The sequence below is a fragment of the Colias eurytheme genome, chromosome 13 (assembly GCF_061535395.1).
Source record: "Colias eurytheme isolate Ceu_HAF_F1 chromosome 13, ilColEury1 Martin Lab GWU primary, whole genome shotgun sequence".
NCBI classification, from domain to species: Eukaryota; Metazoa; Arthropoda; class Insecta; order Lepidoptera; family Pieridae; genus Colias; species Colias eurytheme.
This window is the reverse complement of record NC_142992.1, coordinates 9,678,695-9,692,797: the sequence shown is the minus strand read 5'-3', so window position 1 is coordinate 9,692,797 and position 14,103 is coordinate 9,678,695. Positions and strand designations below refer to the sequence as shown.

The 14,103-nt window shown below is 34.8% G+C and overlaps 1 protein-coding gene across 4 annotated transcripts in view; it reads right to left on the bottom strand.

Annotated features, from left to right (window-relative positions):
* Window positions 1-8,665: 8,665 nt before the first annotated feature.
* Window positions 8,666-14,103, bottom strand: part of LOC149903622 (uncharacterized) — a 36,807-nt gene continuing 31,369 nt past the window's right edge. For 3 of the 4 annotated variants that reach the window (XM_090108396.1, XM_090108399.1, XM_090108398.1), the window contains exons 8-11: window positions 13,684-13,874; window positions 13,124-13,252; window positions 12,618-12,686; window positions 8,666-10,938 (exon numbers count right to left, since the gene is read on the bottom strand). In XM_090108396.1, the coding sequence (XP_089964522.1) occupies window positions 10,717-10,938; window positions 12,618-12,686; window positions 13,124-13,252; window positions 13,684-13,874 (611 nt within the window). In that variant the 3' untranslated portion in view covers window positions 8,666-10,716. The remainder of the gene's footprint in view (window positions 10,939-12,617; window positions 12,687-13,123; window positions 13,253-13,683; window positions 13,875-14,103) is intronic. The other variant, XR_016457376.1, reaches the window with a different exon arrangement.

Sequence of the window (14,103 nt, the reverse complement as noted above, 5' to 3'; positions counted from 1 at the left end):
CACTGGCGACTGTCAAAGTCAAACTATGAAACAAAACAAAAACACCACACTTAACTTTTTTTATTTTAACATAGTGGTAGGCTAGATACAAGCATATTTGAAATGTATCACACATTATCTGTCGAAATACTGTATTCCTAGATTAATTTTATTCCAATGTAATTCCTTCTAATGGATAGTCGCGGCTCTGTTGGTGCCTAAAATAATGTTCCTATAGTATTATCTTATTCAAATGCCAAATATATTAGAATGAAAATACTAAGGAAAATACCGCTTCATTGTTTGCGTTGAATATGGGTGTAATTATTTATGCATGCAAGAGTAACGAATAAAATACAGGGAAGAAGATTATGTAGTAGTCTTTTTATCTATTAAGGTTTTCTACCTGTTTATTTAGCAGTTGTATACACATGTGTGTGATTGCATTTGCATTGAAATAATATATAATTAATAATAAATAATATTTCAAATTATAGACCGATTTCAATCCTCTCTTCATTCGCTAAGGTTTTTGAGTCTTTGATCTGTCCTTTTATTCAACGGCACTTTAGGCAGTTTCTGAGTGATCAACAACATGGCTTTATTCAATCAAGATCGACAACAACAAATTTGTTGACATTTACTGAATCGCTTGTGCAATGTGTTGATGAGAATAAACAATTCGATGTAATATACACCGATTTCAGTAAAGCTTTTGACAAAATCTCCCATCCCATACTATTACAAAAACTTTCAGCTTATGGAGTTACTGGCTCGTTGCTACATTGGCTACAATCGTACATAACAGGTCGAGAGTTTTTTGTTGTCGTAAATGGCTTCACATCAAATGTCCATCATATTACGTCTGGTGCTCCGCAAGGATCCCATTTGGCACCAATCCTTTTCAACATTTATGTAAATGATCTACCCCATTGTTTCTCTTTCTCTGAGGTTTTTTTATATGCAGATGATCTTAAATTTGCCAAAAAAATCGATAAACCAAGTGATACCTGCCTTCTACAGGAAGATCTTAATCGGCTTATTCAATGGTGTGCACTCAATGATATGCAGTTGAACCCCAAAAAATGTTACCATATGAAATTTTCTAGAAAGAACTCTGCAGTGCATTCAAAGTATTACATTGGAAACCAGGTAGTGCAGGAGGTAGACACAATCAGGGACCTCGGTGTCCTGTTTGATAAATCCCTGACCTTTCTACCTCATATTGAGAATGTAACAAAAAAAGCCTCCCAAATGCTAGGGTTCATTTTAAGAAATACAAAAAATTTTGGTTTGGTCCGAACTAAAATTATTTTATACAACTGCTTGGTACGAAGCGCCTTGGAATACTGTAGTTCCGTTTGGAGACCCCACTATGCTACTCACATGCTAAGACTAGAAAGGGTACAAAAAAGATTCCTATGGCACTTAGCTTTTTCCGAAGGGAAGCTGAGACAACTACCCACATATAAAACACGCTTAAACCATTTTAAAATACGTGCTTTGCATATACGTTACAGCATTATTGATGCATCGTTTCTATACAAACTTCTAAGAAATAAAATTGACTGCCCCAGTTTATTGAGCCAAATCAGATTTCGCGTGCCATATAGATATCCCCGTAACTGTATCACACCTTTTTACCCTCCAATACGACGAACTGTTCTTGGTTCTAATTCACCACTTCTTAAAATGTATAAAATTTTGAATGAGTGTAGTGATTTAATAGATATAAACTATGATAGCCTCAGTATATTCGTGAACAAAATCTCAGAACACTATATTAATTTAATTTAGGATCGCTTAGCTTATACAAATTTAAAATGTTTAGTCAATTTAGATTTATAAGTTAAATATTTAATTTTTTTTTTTTGTTTTCTCATAGATATCTCAACGTAAAAAAATAATTTAGATGTAAGATACTATCACTGTTTTCTTTTTTAAATTTTTTTTCCAATTAATCCTTGTATTGTCATAACATGTAACCGTTTTATTTCGCATGTGGTGTTAGCCTTTAAGTAGTTATTACATCTATGTAAGTTATTTTGTAATCTTTTTTTCTGTATGTTTGTATTGATGTAAATAACTGTTGGCTGACCTTAAATAAATAAATAAATAAATAAATAAAAATAAATAAATACATACAATGAATGTTCATTGTGTATATTATTTCAATGCAATCCTTCGTTTCAAAGCGCCCATGATTATTCTATAGGGTTGAAATCATAGTTGTAAAGGGAGAACCAAGGGGAGAAATCATGTCCATATATCTAAAAAAAAAAAGACGGGTTGCACTCCGGGAGTGCCGGCAGAAGTGAAAACTTGATTTAATAATCAAGTTTTCACTTCTGCCGGCACTCCCGGCACTGCACGGCGTACCTAGCACGGATGGATATCAAACATGCTCAACGTTAATACGTTGAGCATGTTTGATATCCATCCGTCTTAGGTACGCTTTTTCGATCAGGTCACGTGTCCTGAGTCCTGACGCGAGTTTAAGATTTTATACCCAACGCCGCTAAAGAAGTTTTCACTTCAAAATATGGCCGATCCTTAGGCCGATCTGACAAATATTTTGTAAAGAATAAAAATATTCTATAAATATTATTTGCTATGTTTACCGTGGGACTTTTTTGGTAGCGATACAGATACCAAAAAAAAGTGAAAATTCATTGATAAACTGGCAGCACCAGTCTTCAACCAGCAGCTGTCATCTGTCGAATGTAAAAGTTTTAAATGTCAAAGTTTTCAATTTAAATTGAACCGCGAAGGGTACAAAAACCACAGTACAAAAACTATTATTCGCGAAAGTGTTGGTATGGTTGATTTTGTTTTTGGTGTCGTTTTCTCCTGTTTTGCGTGATTTTACGTTCAAAGTGCGTTGAGTTGAGCCTTCTCCTCCGCCTTTGCGTTGAAAGCAGCATAAACAAGCAGCATTTGTGTTGTGTTTCGAGCCAAGTAACTCTTTATAGAGCAGTCTCCAAGGAGATGTTCGTTTGCATAAATAGCGGACCTAAATCTGACTTCTGATATATATATTGTATAGATCCCAGACATCCTATAGACAGATGTTGCCAACCAGTTTTGTGGTCCCCTTTCCCGCACCCCGCGGTAATTAAACCCGGCGCGGCCTAAGATGATCCCTATGACAGTTCGTCTTAGTGATTGCTCGTATGATGGATCGTGTCGATACTTTACTATTTTATAGGCTAAGGCGTGGTTTACATTCAGCCACGTCGGTAAACATGTTTTTACAAATATTATAAAATGAATTTTTAACGTCTAATATGTAAACGAAACGGTAAGTAAAACGAAAGTTTTCCAAAACATAAAAGCACCTTAACATTTTCTCGTAATCTTTAACCCGTTTAACACAGTGTATATTATTTTATCATGAAAATGGAATCCCTCATTTAATTTTTCTAAAAAACTTATATTATCATAGGTAAGTAAATTAACGCGAACGGTAATTAATTAATTAATTATGCTGCGATCTTCTGTTCCATTCAATAGAGAATGAACTATAGCTTAAGCATGGAAAAAATGTTAACTCGTTTCCATTATCGAAATTTGTTTATCGATACTTTCCGCACTAGTCGATAAATGCCAACGATGTAAGTTTTGAAGGACGTAAACGTAAAGTCAGATTGATATAATTTCTCGTAAATGTTAAGACGATACACAAAAAAAAATCCACTGCTTGGCGGGCGGAGTCTAATAGCTCGCTATCGCGAACGCGGGTGTGCGCGAAGTCATTCTTGTAAACTCGCCGCGCTGCCTCTGGCCGACTCGGGACAAACATGTATGGAGTCGTCATACAGTTATAATATTGTTATACATTTATTCAATTGTTGATTTATTGGTTTTATTTTCTTGCTTATAAACAAATAATCTTCTTTCCAACAACTACTTAGACATTATTAATAATTATTATTTCGTAATGTTTACTTTATTACAAAATAATACAGGTTATAAATAATCTTTAAAATAACAAAAAATATTGTTACTCTGAAAAAATGAAATGGTACTCAATAACGCGGACTACTGAATTGATTTAGATAGAATTTGATGCTGACGTAGATATTACATCATGCCCAGAAATGAAAGGTACTATTTCTGAAAGAAGTTATAAACCCTAATTCTTCTCAGTCAAAGTCAAGAGTGGAAGATATCACTAATACAGTAAAACTGATGCGAAACTTTGGATGTTAATTTGTATATTTTTTTGTTAGTTGTTACTTAATCACGTCAAGACTACATTACCAATTTTGATAAAATATAGCTAATTGCCTGGATTTACACATAGGATACTTTTTATCCGAACTGAACACTTCTGTGGGATAAAACAGGATTCACGATATAACCTAATTCCACGCGGGCAAAGCCGCGGTCGGAATGATATTTTTTTAAATAAAAAAATTGTTTAAAAAAAACACAAAATATATTGATGCATGTATTTATTTTTGCACTCTATTATAATTGTAATTATTCATTACAAATAATCAAAATAAAATAGCCAGAACAAAGTTAGGCCCTGGTAGGATAGGTAGGCAGTGTGAGACGAACACTGGCTTATTTATACCAATAATAATGTATTATAAACATTAAATTAAGTTTACTTTCTAACAACAAAAATACATAATATTAGCTAATGTGAAAACGAATCAACCAATCATCCCACAACAATGAAATGTGCACACAAATATTCATCAAAATCGGTTCATGTCATTAGGAGGAGTGACTGCAGCGCCATCTTCCGGGCCCAATTGTGTTTCCAGATCACCCAGGAACTCAATTTAATATACTTACACAAAATTTTTCGAAATGAAAACTCACATTACTATGTAAATATGAATATAAACCTGTTTTATTACTAAGCAATTTCCCGCACAGGTGTAGTAAGTATAAATGAAATAAATATCAACATCAAATTCTTTATACAACATACTTATCTACCACCTTCTAAGAAATGTAATTCTTGAAATTATTTCGTATTTTTTTTAAATATAATACTACTCCAATGAGCTCCTGTTCCATATTATGTCCGCCATACTTCCACTAAGTTCACCATGATTTTTTATTTCTTTGCACTTTGTTGCTTTTTGCTAAAAATGGAATCATGCGATAAAACCAGTAGAACGTTGATAACATACATTTTTGACTGAATAAAGGTACTTACGAAGGAGTGGGTTCACATTGTGAACAATCAGTGGGTTTATTTTCCTTCTGGATTCCGGATTTCTGAAAAGATTATCTATGCTATAAATGAAAAAATCTTACACATTCGTTATGTACTTAAAACAGGGGTACATATCAAACATCGTCTATAATACAATTATCATCAAATTTAAAATAAAACCAACTTACTTCATTAATTTGTTCCAATTGTAAGCATTCTTTTTCCTCCAACCTTTATGTTTCTTCTTCTTATTTTCTTTATTGTCCCTATTTGTCTCATTTTGTCTTATCGTGTTGTCACCCTTTTTTACGATTGCGCGAGCGACACAAGTTCCCCGTGTGACGGCCGTAGCGGGAATGACTCGTGCAGCGATCGGGGTAGGAAGGTACAGGGCGGCTCTCGCTATATTGGCTGGTCGCGCGCTAATTTCAAGTATTTCTTGTTTATTTCAAAACCATCGCATATTTCAAAATTCTAAATCGGTAGACGTATAGGTTGTATATTTTATAGTTAATATCCAAAAAGTCGTAACTTTACGTTTGTTATTTTGAAGATGCCAGAGATTATAAAAAAATAACAATGAGAACTTTGTATTTTTTTTCTATCGAGAAAATATCATGGAATCATGTTTCTAAAACGGTAGACGTATTGTGTTACTATTGAACTTTCTTGTCAAGAATTTTCATCACGACAACTTTAATAATATAAAAATTACGAAGGTTTAAAAAGGGCCGTAAATGTTAGAAAAATTAATTCATCACCTTAAGAATTGTTATAATTCCAACGGAATATCATTGTAATGGCATAAAGCTACGTAAAAATTAATAAATGCCATTTTTAGACGCCTCCAATACGTTTCTAATTTAATGGTGACGCCATTACAAGTTTGTCTCTTGAGAATAACTGTCAGTGTCATAGGGATCATCTTAGGCCGCGCCGGGTATAAATATGACATATAAAGAAAAAAATAAACATTTCCAAAACATGCCGCGTGGGGTATCAAATGAAAGAGCTTATTGAGTAGATCACGAATATATAGCATACTATAACATTTCTTACACTTTCTCTAAGATTTTTTAGAAAATTTACGAAAATGCTCCATTTTTGAGTTAACTTTAAACCACTATAGATTGAAAACTCATGAATATATTTTTTAAATTATTATTTTAAATAATTAACAATAGTCCATTGTTTACGATTCAATAGTTCGTAGAGTCACAGACTAATAATAATATACTACGTATACAAGTACAGTGAAATAGTTGCATGGGGGAGTGGGGGGAGCATTCAAAGATGGCGAGTATATTTTCAAGTTTATACCAGAAATAAAGGCCTAATACAAAAATATCGGTGTCAGGGCTTGGAATAATTATCTCTGCACTGTCGTTGTGTTTGACAGAATGAAAAATATGGCAGAACATTCTTGAATCAGCCTCTTAACTTCATCAGCCTCTTCTAAACTTAAATATACTCGCCATCTTTGAATGCTCCCCCCACTTCCCCATGCAACTATTTCACTGTACGAACTATTGAATCGTAAACAATGGACTATTGTTAATTATTTAAAATAAAATCAAATAAAAAAATCTTAGAGAAAGTGTAAGAAATGTTATAGTATGCTATATATTCGTGATCTACTCAATAAGCTCTTTCATTTGATATCCCACGCGGCATGTTTTGGAAATGTTTATTTTTTTCTTTGTATGCCATATTTAATTACCGGTGTGCGGGGAAGGGGACCACAAAACTGGTTGGCAACATCTGTCTATAGGATGTCTGGGATGGGATCTATACAATATATATCAGAAGTCAGATTTAGGTCCGCTATTTATGCAAACGAACATCTCCTTGGAGCCTGCTCTATTAGCCTAGTGACCTATCCTACCTTTCAAGTTTGATGCTCACGGGATGCAATAATTCTCCCGTACCATATATAGTTCATTGAAATGTTACATTTTTTAGGCCTGACCTTGCGTTTTTTAGATTATCAAATAAATAGTTTAAGAGATATATCGTAAAAACCATTTCAACCGCTATTTTCAAGATGGCGGCCGTGAGACAAGGGTGGCGACCCCACAAACTTGGTGATAGCTTCACACTGACCCCCCCTACACATCAAAAAAATAAAATTGCGTCCTCGTGATATAAGACTATTTTTGTAGATTGTTTTTCGAGGAACAACTTTTATATACAACATTTTTTCATTACGTCAATAGCTAAGGTTTTACAGCGCTCAGAAGTGAGTACTATTTTTCAGTAGTAACTATACATAATATATTGGCTATTGGCTCTTTTCCCAGACTCCACAATAATGGAAGCACACTGCAGAACATTTCAGCCCTGCTTTTCGACGTAAAAAAAACGCACTTCCAGACTCTACCTCCTGGGTGGTGGGGAAAAGATTTAATAATTAATTATTAATAATATTGTAAAATTATTTACTAAAAATATTTTACTGGTGACAAATTATTATTAGTACACACATAATATATCGTATTCTGTATAGTAAAGAGTACTTAAAATAGTACTCACTTCGGAGGGCTGTAAAACCTTAGCTATTTACTTAATGAAAAAATGTTGTAAATAAAAGTTGTTCTTCGAAAAACAATCTACAAAAATGGTCTGATATAATTTCTTCGTAAACTTATAAAAAAAGTTTTATTGAAAAATATAAACATCTCTAATTTCTGAACATTTTCGCTTATAACTTTTTTGTTTATAGTTCTACGACAAAAAAATACTGAACCTAAGTTGTAGAAAATTTAATTTGCAACAAGTAATGTTAACATTGTTTTATTATCAGATAAATAGTTTAAGAGATAAATCGTAAAAACCATTTCAACCGCTATTTTCAAGATGGCGGCCGTGGGACAAGGGTGGCGACCCCACAAACTTGATGATAGCTTCACACTGACCCCCCCTACACATCAAAAAAATAAAATTGCGTCCTCTAAGAAACGCAACCCCAAATGTAACTTTTCAATGGACTAATTGAAGTACATTGGACCTTCTAAATAAATTCGTATGTTTGTATATTGGTCCATGGATCATTGAATCAGCAAAGCATTGCCTCAATTTTTACGTTAGTTAAAATCGCGCCGCTAGGTATTTATACATATGGATAGGTAAAAAAATAAAACAAGATTTGCTATATAATTTTATGCTTTATTTTGTGTAAATATAGAAATACAATTGTAACGAGAATTAATGTTATTGCCCGTATCCGATAAATTAACTAAAATATAATACACCAATAGTCTTGTTAGCACCTTTTTTTATTATTTTTTCTTTTTTATAAAAACGTATTGCAACTTTACAAATTGCTATTATGCAATAAGACGTTCTATATGTTAATTCTTAAAAATAACTTCACATATTGATGTAATTTGATCACACATTATTTTTAAAACTAAACATTACAAATATTTTCAGGCTTACAATATACGTTTTATTTGGGAATACAGGGTAATGTCGTATTTAATTGAGGAAAACTGTTGTTGAGGAAATATTTAAGATATTTTAAAACTCTTGTTATTTCTCTCAAGTATATACGACATTAGATAACACAAGACAATTTGGTCCAGCTTCAACAACAAGTAGGTACTTATTTTACAACAGTTTGTTAATAAAATTCAATTGAAAACCACGTGGATACAGTCTTTGGTTAGGACAGAAAGATTCAGATACGCCTTAAATTTATAATATCACAAGCATAAACATTCTCATATTGTAACTCAGTCAAAACAATTTTTTTTTATAGATTTTTATTATTTAAAAGCACATAAATATTTTGCATGTATATATCAAATTGTAAATAACGCATTATTATAATTTCAAGTGCGAATAATATCTTATAACGTAACAACTACCAAGGGAAGCGAAGGTAGGTAGGAAGCAAAGTTATCAAATCCTACATAAACTAAAAACTTTATAAACGACAAAAGGATACAATGCACGAAGTACTATGCGAATATCGTACAGTAATGTACATCGTTAATTTGTCAATAACTACTTATTTTACACGTACTCTGTAATACTTTTAGGCATATATCGCTCATATATTAAATTTCACCTTAAAACTAGGTATTTATTAAACCTACGATCAACTTCACACTTTCAATATTTTTCCCTTGAAGTTTTGTTAAAACGCACATTCAGTGGATGAATGGGAAACTCCACTTACATTTTTGAAAGTGATGAAAATGCACAACCTACATTAAAAGGCACTATATCATGAGCTTATGGCAACACTTGCCTACAATTATACGTTATAAGTTGTATTGACCTGAATTAAACTAACGAAATACTACGAAGATCACAATAGTAAACCAAATCAAACCGTACGCTAACAGAAATGCTTGTAACCTTTGTATTTAGGCATTTATGTAAACTATAGAAGAATCCACCCCTCCTCAAACAATATCATCATTAATTACGATTTGAAATCAAACCAAAACGATACTTTAATAGATGATACAATCATATTATCAAATGTATGTACAATCAGCGAATATAAAACAGACCTTTATGTCAACAAATATCCGTCATGTCACAATTTGAGCTTGATAAAAAATGCATTAAAACGCACTTACACCACACTACAACATCGACACTTACTAAAAATAATTTACAAACATCACTGATTCGTATATAGACGACATGATAGCATTGGATGGTTGGTTGGATTGCCTTTGTCTTTATTACAAATATTTCAACTTTGTTAAAACCAATCACTACTACCTTTCGTAACTGAAAAATGAAAGTGACTGATTAATTGAAACAAAGCTGAAAAAAATCCACCACCCCTTTACTCAATGTTAAAAGATGCTTTTAGCTCAATGTAATTCACTAAGGATTCAGCTAAACAGCTTGAAAGGGGTGGTTCAGACAGAAGCTTTTATATCCGCCACCGGCAATCTCACCTAGTATACCTCGCAAGACTTCCTAGACAACTATTAAGAGGAGGGGCAGATGTACAATACTGCCAGCACGACATCCCTAGATATCAACTATTTAAAGAAGAGTGAGTAGTACACCATCGCGATTCCCGTTAGATACCAACGCGACGCGCAATACCATCATCATCATCATCACCATAACAGCAATGAACTACTAAACAGGCCGCTAGAGAACGTCGGCGATAGCTTGCAACTCAAACTATGGGCTATTTAGACGACGGATAGTAGTACAGTACCGTGCAGCCCGGCAGCTGCCAGCGAGACACATGGAGCTCAACTACTCCCGCTTTAAAACGTAGCTATTAAGACGACGGATAGCAATACAGTACCTTCCAACTCGACGGAAAACTGAAAGATAATAGTACAGAACCGCGCAGCCCGGCACTTTCCAACGCGACACATTCAGCTCAACTACCAAACGGGTATCTAGTGAACGTCGGCGGTAGCTTGCTAGGTGCCATCGACTATGGGTTATATGGACGACGGATAATAAAACAGTACCGCACAGCCCATCACCTTCCATGCAGCTCAACTACTTTACAGGCTGCCTTAATACATTGGCTATTTAGACGACGGTTACGGGCTGCTTTGATACATTGGTTATTTAGACGACGGATAGTAGTACAGCACCGCACAGCCGGGCAGCTGCCAGCGAGACGCGTGCAGCTCGATCAGCTGCAGCAGCGTGCGGCGGATAGACGGAGCAGCTGCAGTGTTTATAAACGCGTCTCGTACAGCTGTTAGCAGCCGCTCCAGGTCACCTGGTAACTGGGTTTCCAGGTCCCGACCAATGTAGGTCAGCACGAAGAAGAGGTTCTCCGTCTGTAATGTATAATACAAATAATATATAAACTAGATTTCCGCCCGCGGCTTCGCCCGCGTTTTCAAAGGAAAACCCGAATAGTTCCTGTTCCCATGGGATTTCCGGGATAAAACCTATCCTATGTGTTAATCCAAGTTACGCTCTATATGTGTGCTAAATTTCATTGTAATCGATTCAGTAGTTTTTTCGTGAAAGAGTAACAAACATCCATACATCCATACTTTATATAATATAAGAGCCCACGACGGCCAGACTTTCCTTTCTTTCGGAAAGTTGAAAGTTTCTCTGTATATGTCTCCGATACAGATAAGAACGACTAGCGATTATCAAGTCTGGGTTGTGGTTACTTTGGCAGGAAACAGGTAGTAAGGGTGTATAAAATTGTACCTAACTTTCATTATAGTTTAAAAGCTAAATTTTATATATGTTACTTGGGGACCTATAAAAAGATATTACCTTAAGAGCCAGACAGTTTTCATGGTTCTTACATCTAGCCAGACACATTTAAAAAATAACTAACATATCATCAAATTCACATAACTACCTAAAAGCGTAACAAATATGAAATAACCCACTAAAACATTAGTTAACTATAATTATTAAAAAAATAAAAGTATAATATATAAGAAATAAAGTTATTACTTATCTTTTACGGGGGCTTATGTTGATGGAATTTCACGTATCTCGATGACACAATAAAAAAGTCATCGGGATACGTGTAATTCCATCAACATAAGTCTAAGTAAAAGATAAGTAATAACTTTATTTCTTATATATTATACTTTTATTTTTTTAATAATTATAGTTAACTAATGTTTTTAGTGGGTTATTTCATATTTGTTACGCTTTTAGGTAGTTATGTGAATTTGATGATATGTTAGTTATTTTTTAAATGTGTCTGGCTAGATGTAAGAACCATGAAAACTGTCTGGCTCTTAAGGTAATATCTTTTTATAGGTCCCCAAGTAACATATATAAAATTTAGCTTTTAAACTATAATGAAAGTTAGGTACTATTTTATACACCTTCACTACCTGTTTCCTGCCAAAGTAACCACAACCCAAACTTGATAGTCGCTGGTCGTTCTTATCTGTATAGGAGACATATACAGAGAAACTTTCAACTTTCCGAAAGAAAGGAAAGTCTGGCCGTCGTGGGCTCTTGATCTAATACATACATAAGATTAAGATTAAGATCTCGTGTCACAATGTTTGTCCTCAATGGACTCCTAAACCACTTAACCGATTATAATAAAATTCGCACACCATGTGCAGTTCGATCCAACTTGAGAGAGATAGTTTAAACATGTAGGTAGCACGGGCGAAGCCGCGGGGCGGACCGCTAGTACAAATATAAAAGTGTGTATTGTATTTTGAATACTATGTAAACTTATGAACTCAATGTAAATTGAATAAATTATACAGAAATATGTTATGTGTTTCATTTACACCAAATCTCACCAATTTTTTAGTAAACGGTCAATAAGCGGTGTTATTGTTAAAAACAAGACATTTTTATGATTCTTCTGTCCCACACACCCTGAAGTTTATTCTTAACAAATACCCTACAAGTTATAAAGTACATTTTTTTAGAAACTTCATATAGTTATAGACTACTGCTATAAAAATCAAGTTATATAATTTTTATGATATAATATATAAAAATATAATATACATACATCACTGGGCGACGGCACAGGTTGTCGGATGCAGTCTTCGCAGCACTTGCAAATTAGCGTGAGCAGAACCTGAAATATTTAAACATAACACTAGTAAATAGTTATAAAAGATCACGACTCACCATAATCTTGTTAGAATAGATTTGACATGTAGGCAATTGTTTAATGCAATGCATGCAAATATTTTTCAGGACAGGATTACACATATAAGTAATACTAGCGGTCCGCCTCGGCTTCGCCCGTGGTACCTACATGTTTAAACTATCCTATCTCTCAAGTTGGATCGAACTGCACATGGTGTGCGAATTTTATTATAATCGGTTAAGTTGCTTAGGAGTCCATTGAGGACAAACATTGTGACACGAGATTTATATATATATTAAGATATGAAGATTTGAAGATGTCAAAATCACATGACACGACCTTGAAATTTTACTCTCAACGTGCCTAAATAAGTTTTACTTCACACGCTCTTTTTTAATAGAGTTGTTTTAAGAGTAATTCACCTGTCCCGGCTGAGCGCTGGCCCCGCGGCGCTGTATCGCACGACGGCGCAGTTGGCAGTACATCTCTAACAGGAACGACAGGAACGCCATCAGACGAGGCCGCCCGCCTCCCACCATCGCGCCCAACAACTGTAAAATATAATTTAATTGGTATTGTAAAGCTAACTGAAAGTAAAAAAAAATAAAGTTTGCATAATGTCGGGTCATAAAAAATGGTAATACAAAATGTCAAACAAAATATCGAATTGAGTGAGATGTTGTACATACTGTCCTTTTTATTCATATTAGTTCGCGTCTGTTAGTATGTTTCACCGTCATCTCGCGTCTGTCAATATGTATGACCGTCATCTCGCGTCTGTCAGATTAGATCACTGTCATCTTGCGTCTGTTAGTTTAGATCGCTGTCATCTCGCGTCTGTCAATATGTATGGCCGTCATCTCGTGTCTGTCAATATGTATCACCGTCATCTCACGTCTGTCAGTATGTATAACTCATCTCGCGTCTGCCACATTATAAGTTTGCTAGTGTCACGTAGTGTCGCGTGGTGTTATCTACAAACCTTGTCCCGGTCGTGGTACCACTGCTGGCACGTGTTGAGCAGCGACTCGAGGAACGTCTCGCCGTGCTCGCGCTCCACGACGGCGATGCAGCGGCGCGCGGCCGGCAGCGCGTACCGCGGCGACTCCACCGCGCGCCCCACCAGGTGCCCCACCGCGTCCATCAGCGTGCGCGCGCACACCGCGTTCGGGTCTATGCACCACGTGATATATAACAATTACACGTTATGTACATTTAATTGATTTGCCAATACCATGTTACGCGCAAAGACCGATAACGCTCATTAAAAGTGGGTGTAGAGCAAAATTAATCTTCTTAAATATAATATTCTATACGACGATACGTGAAATATTCAAGACCAAATCTAAAAAATAAAATATATATGTATACATATATGATATTTTCGAGGATTCTGTTTGAC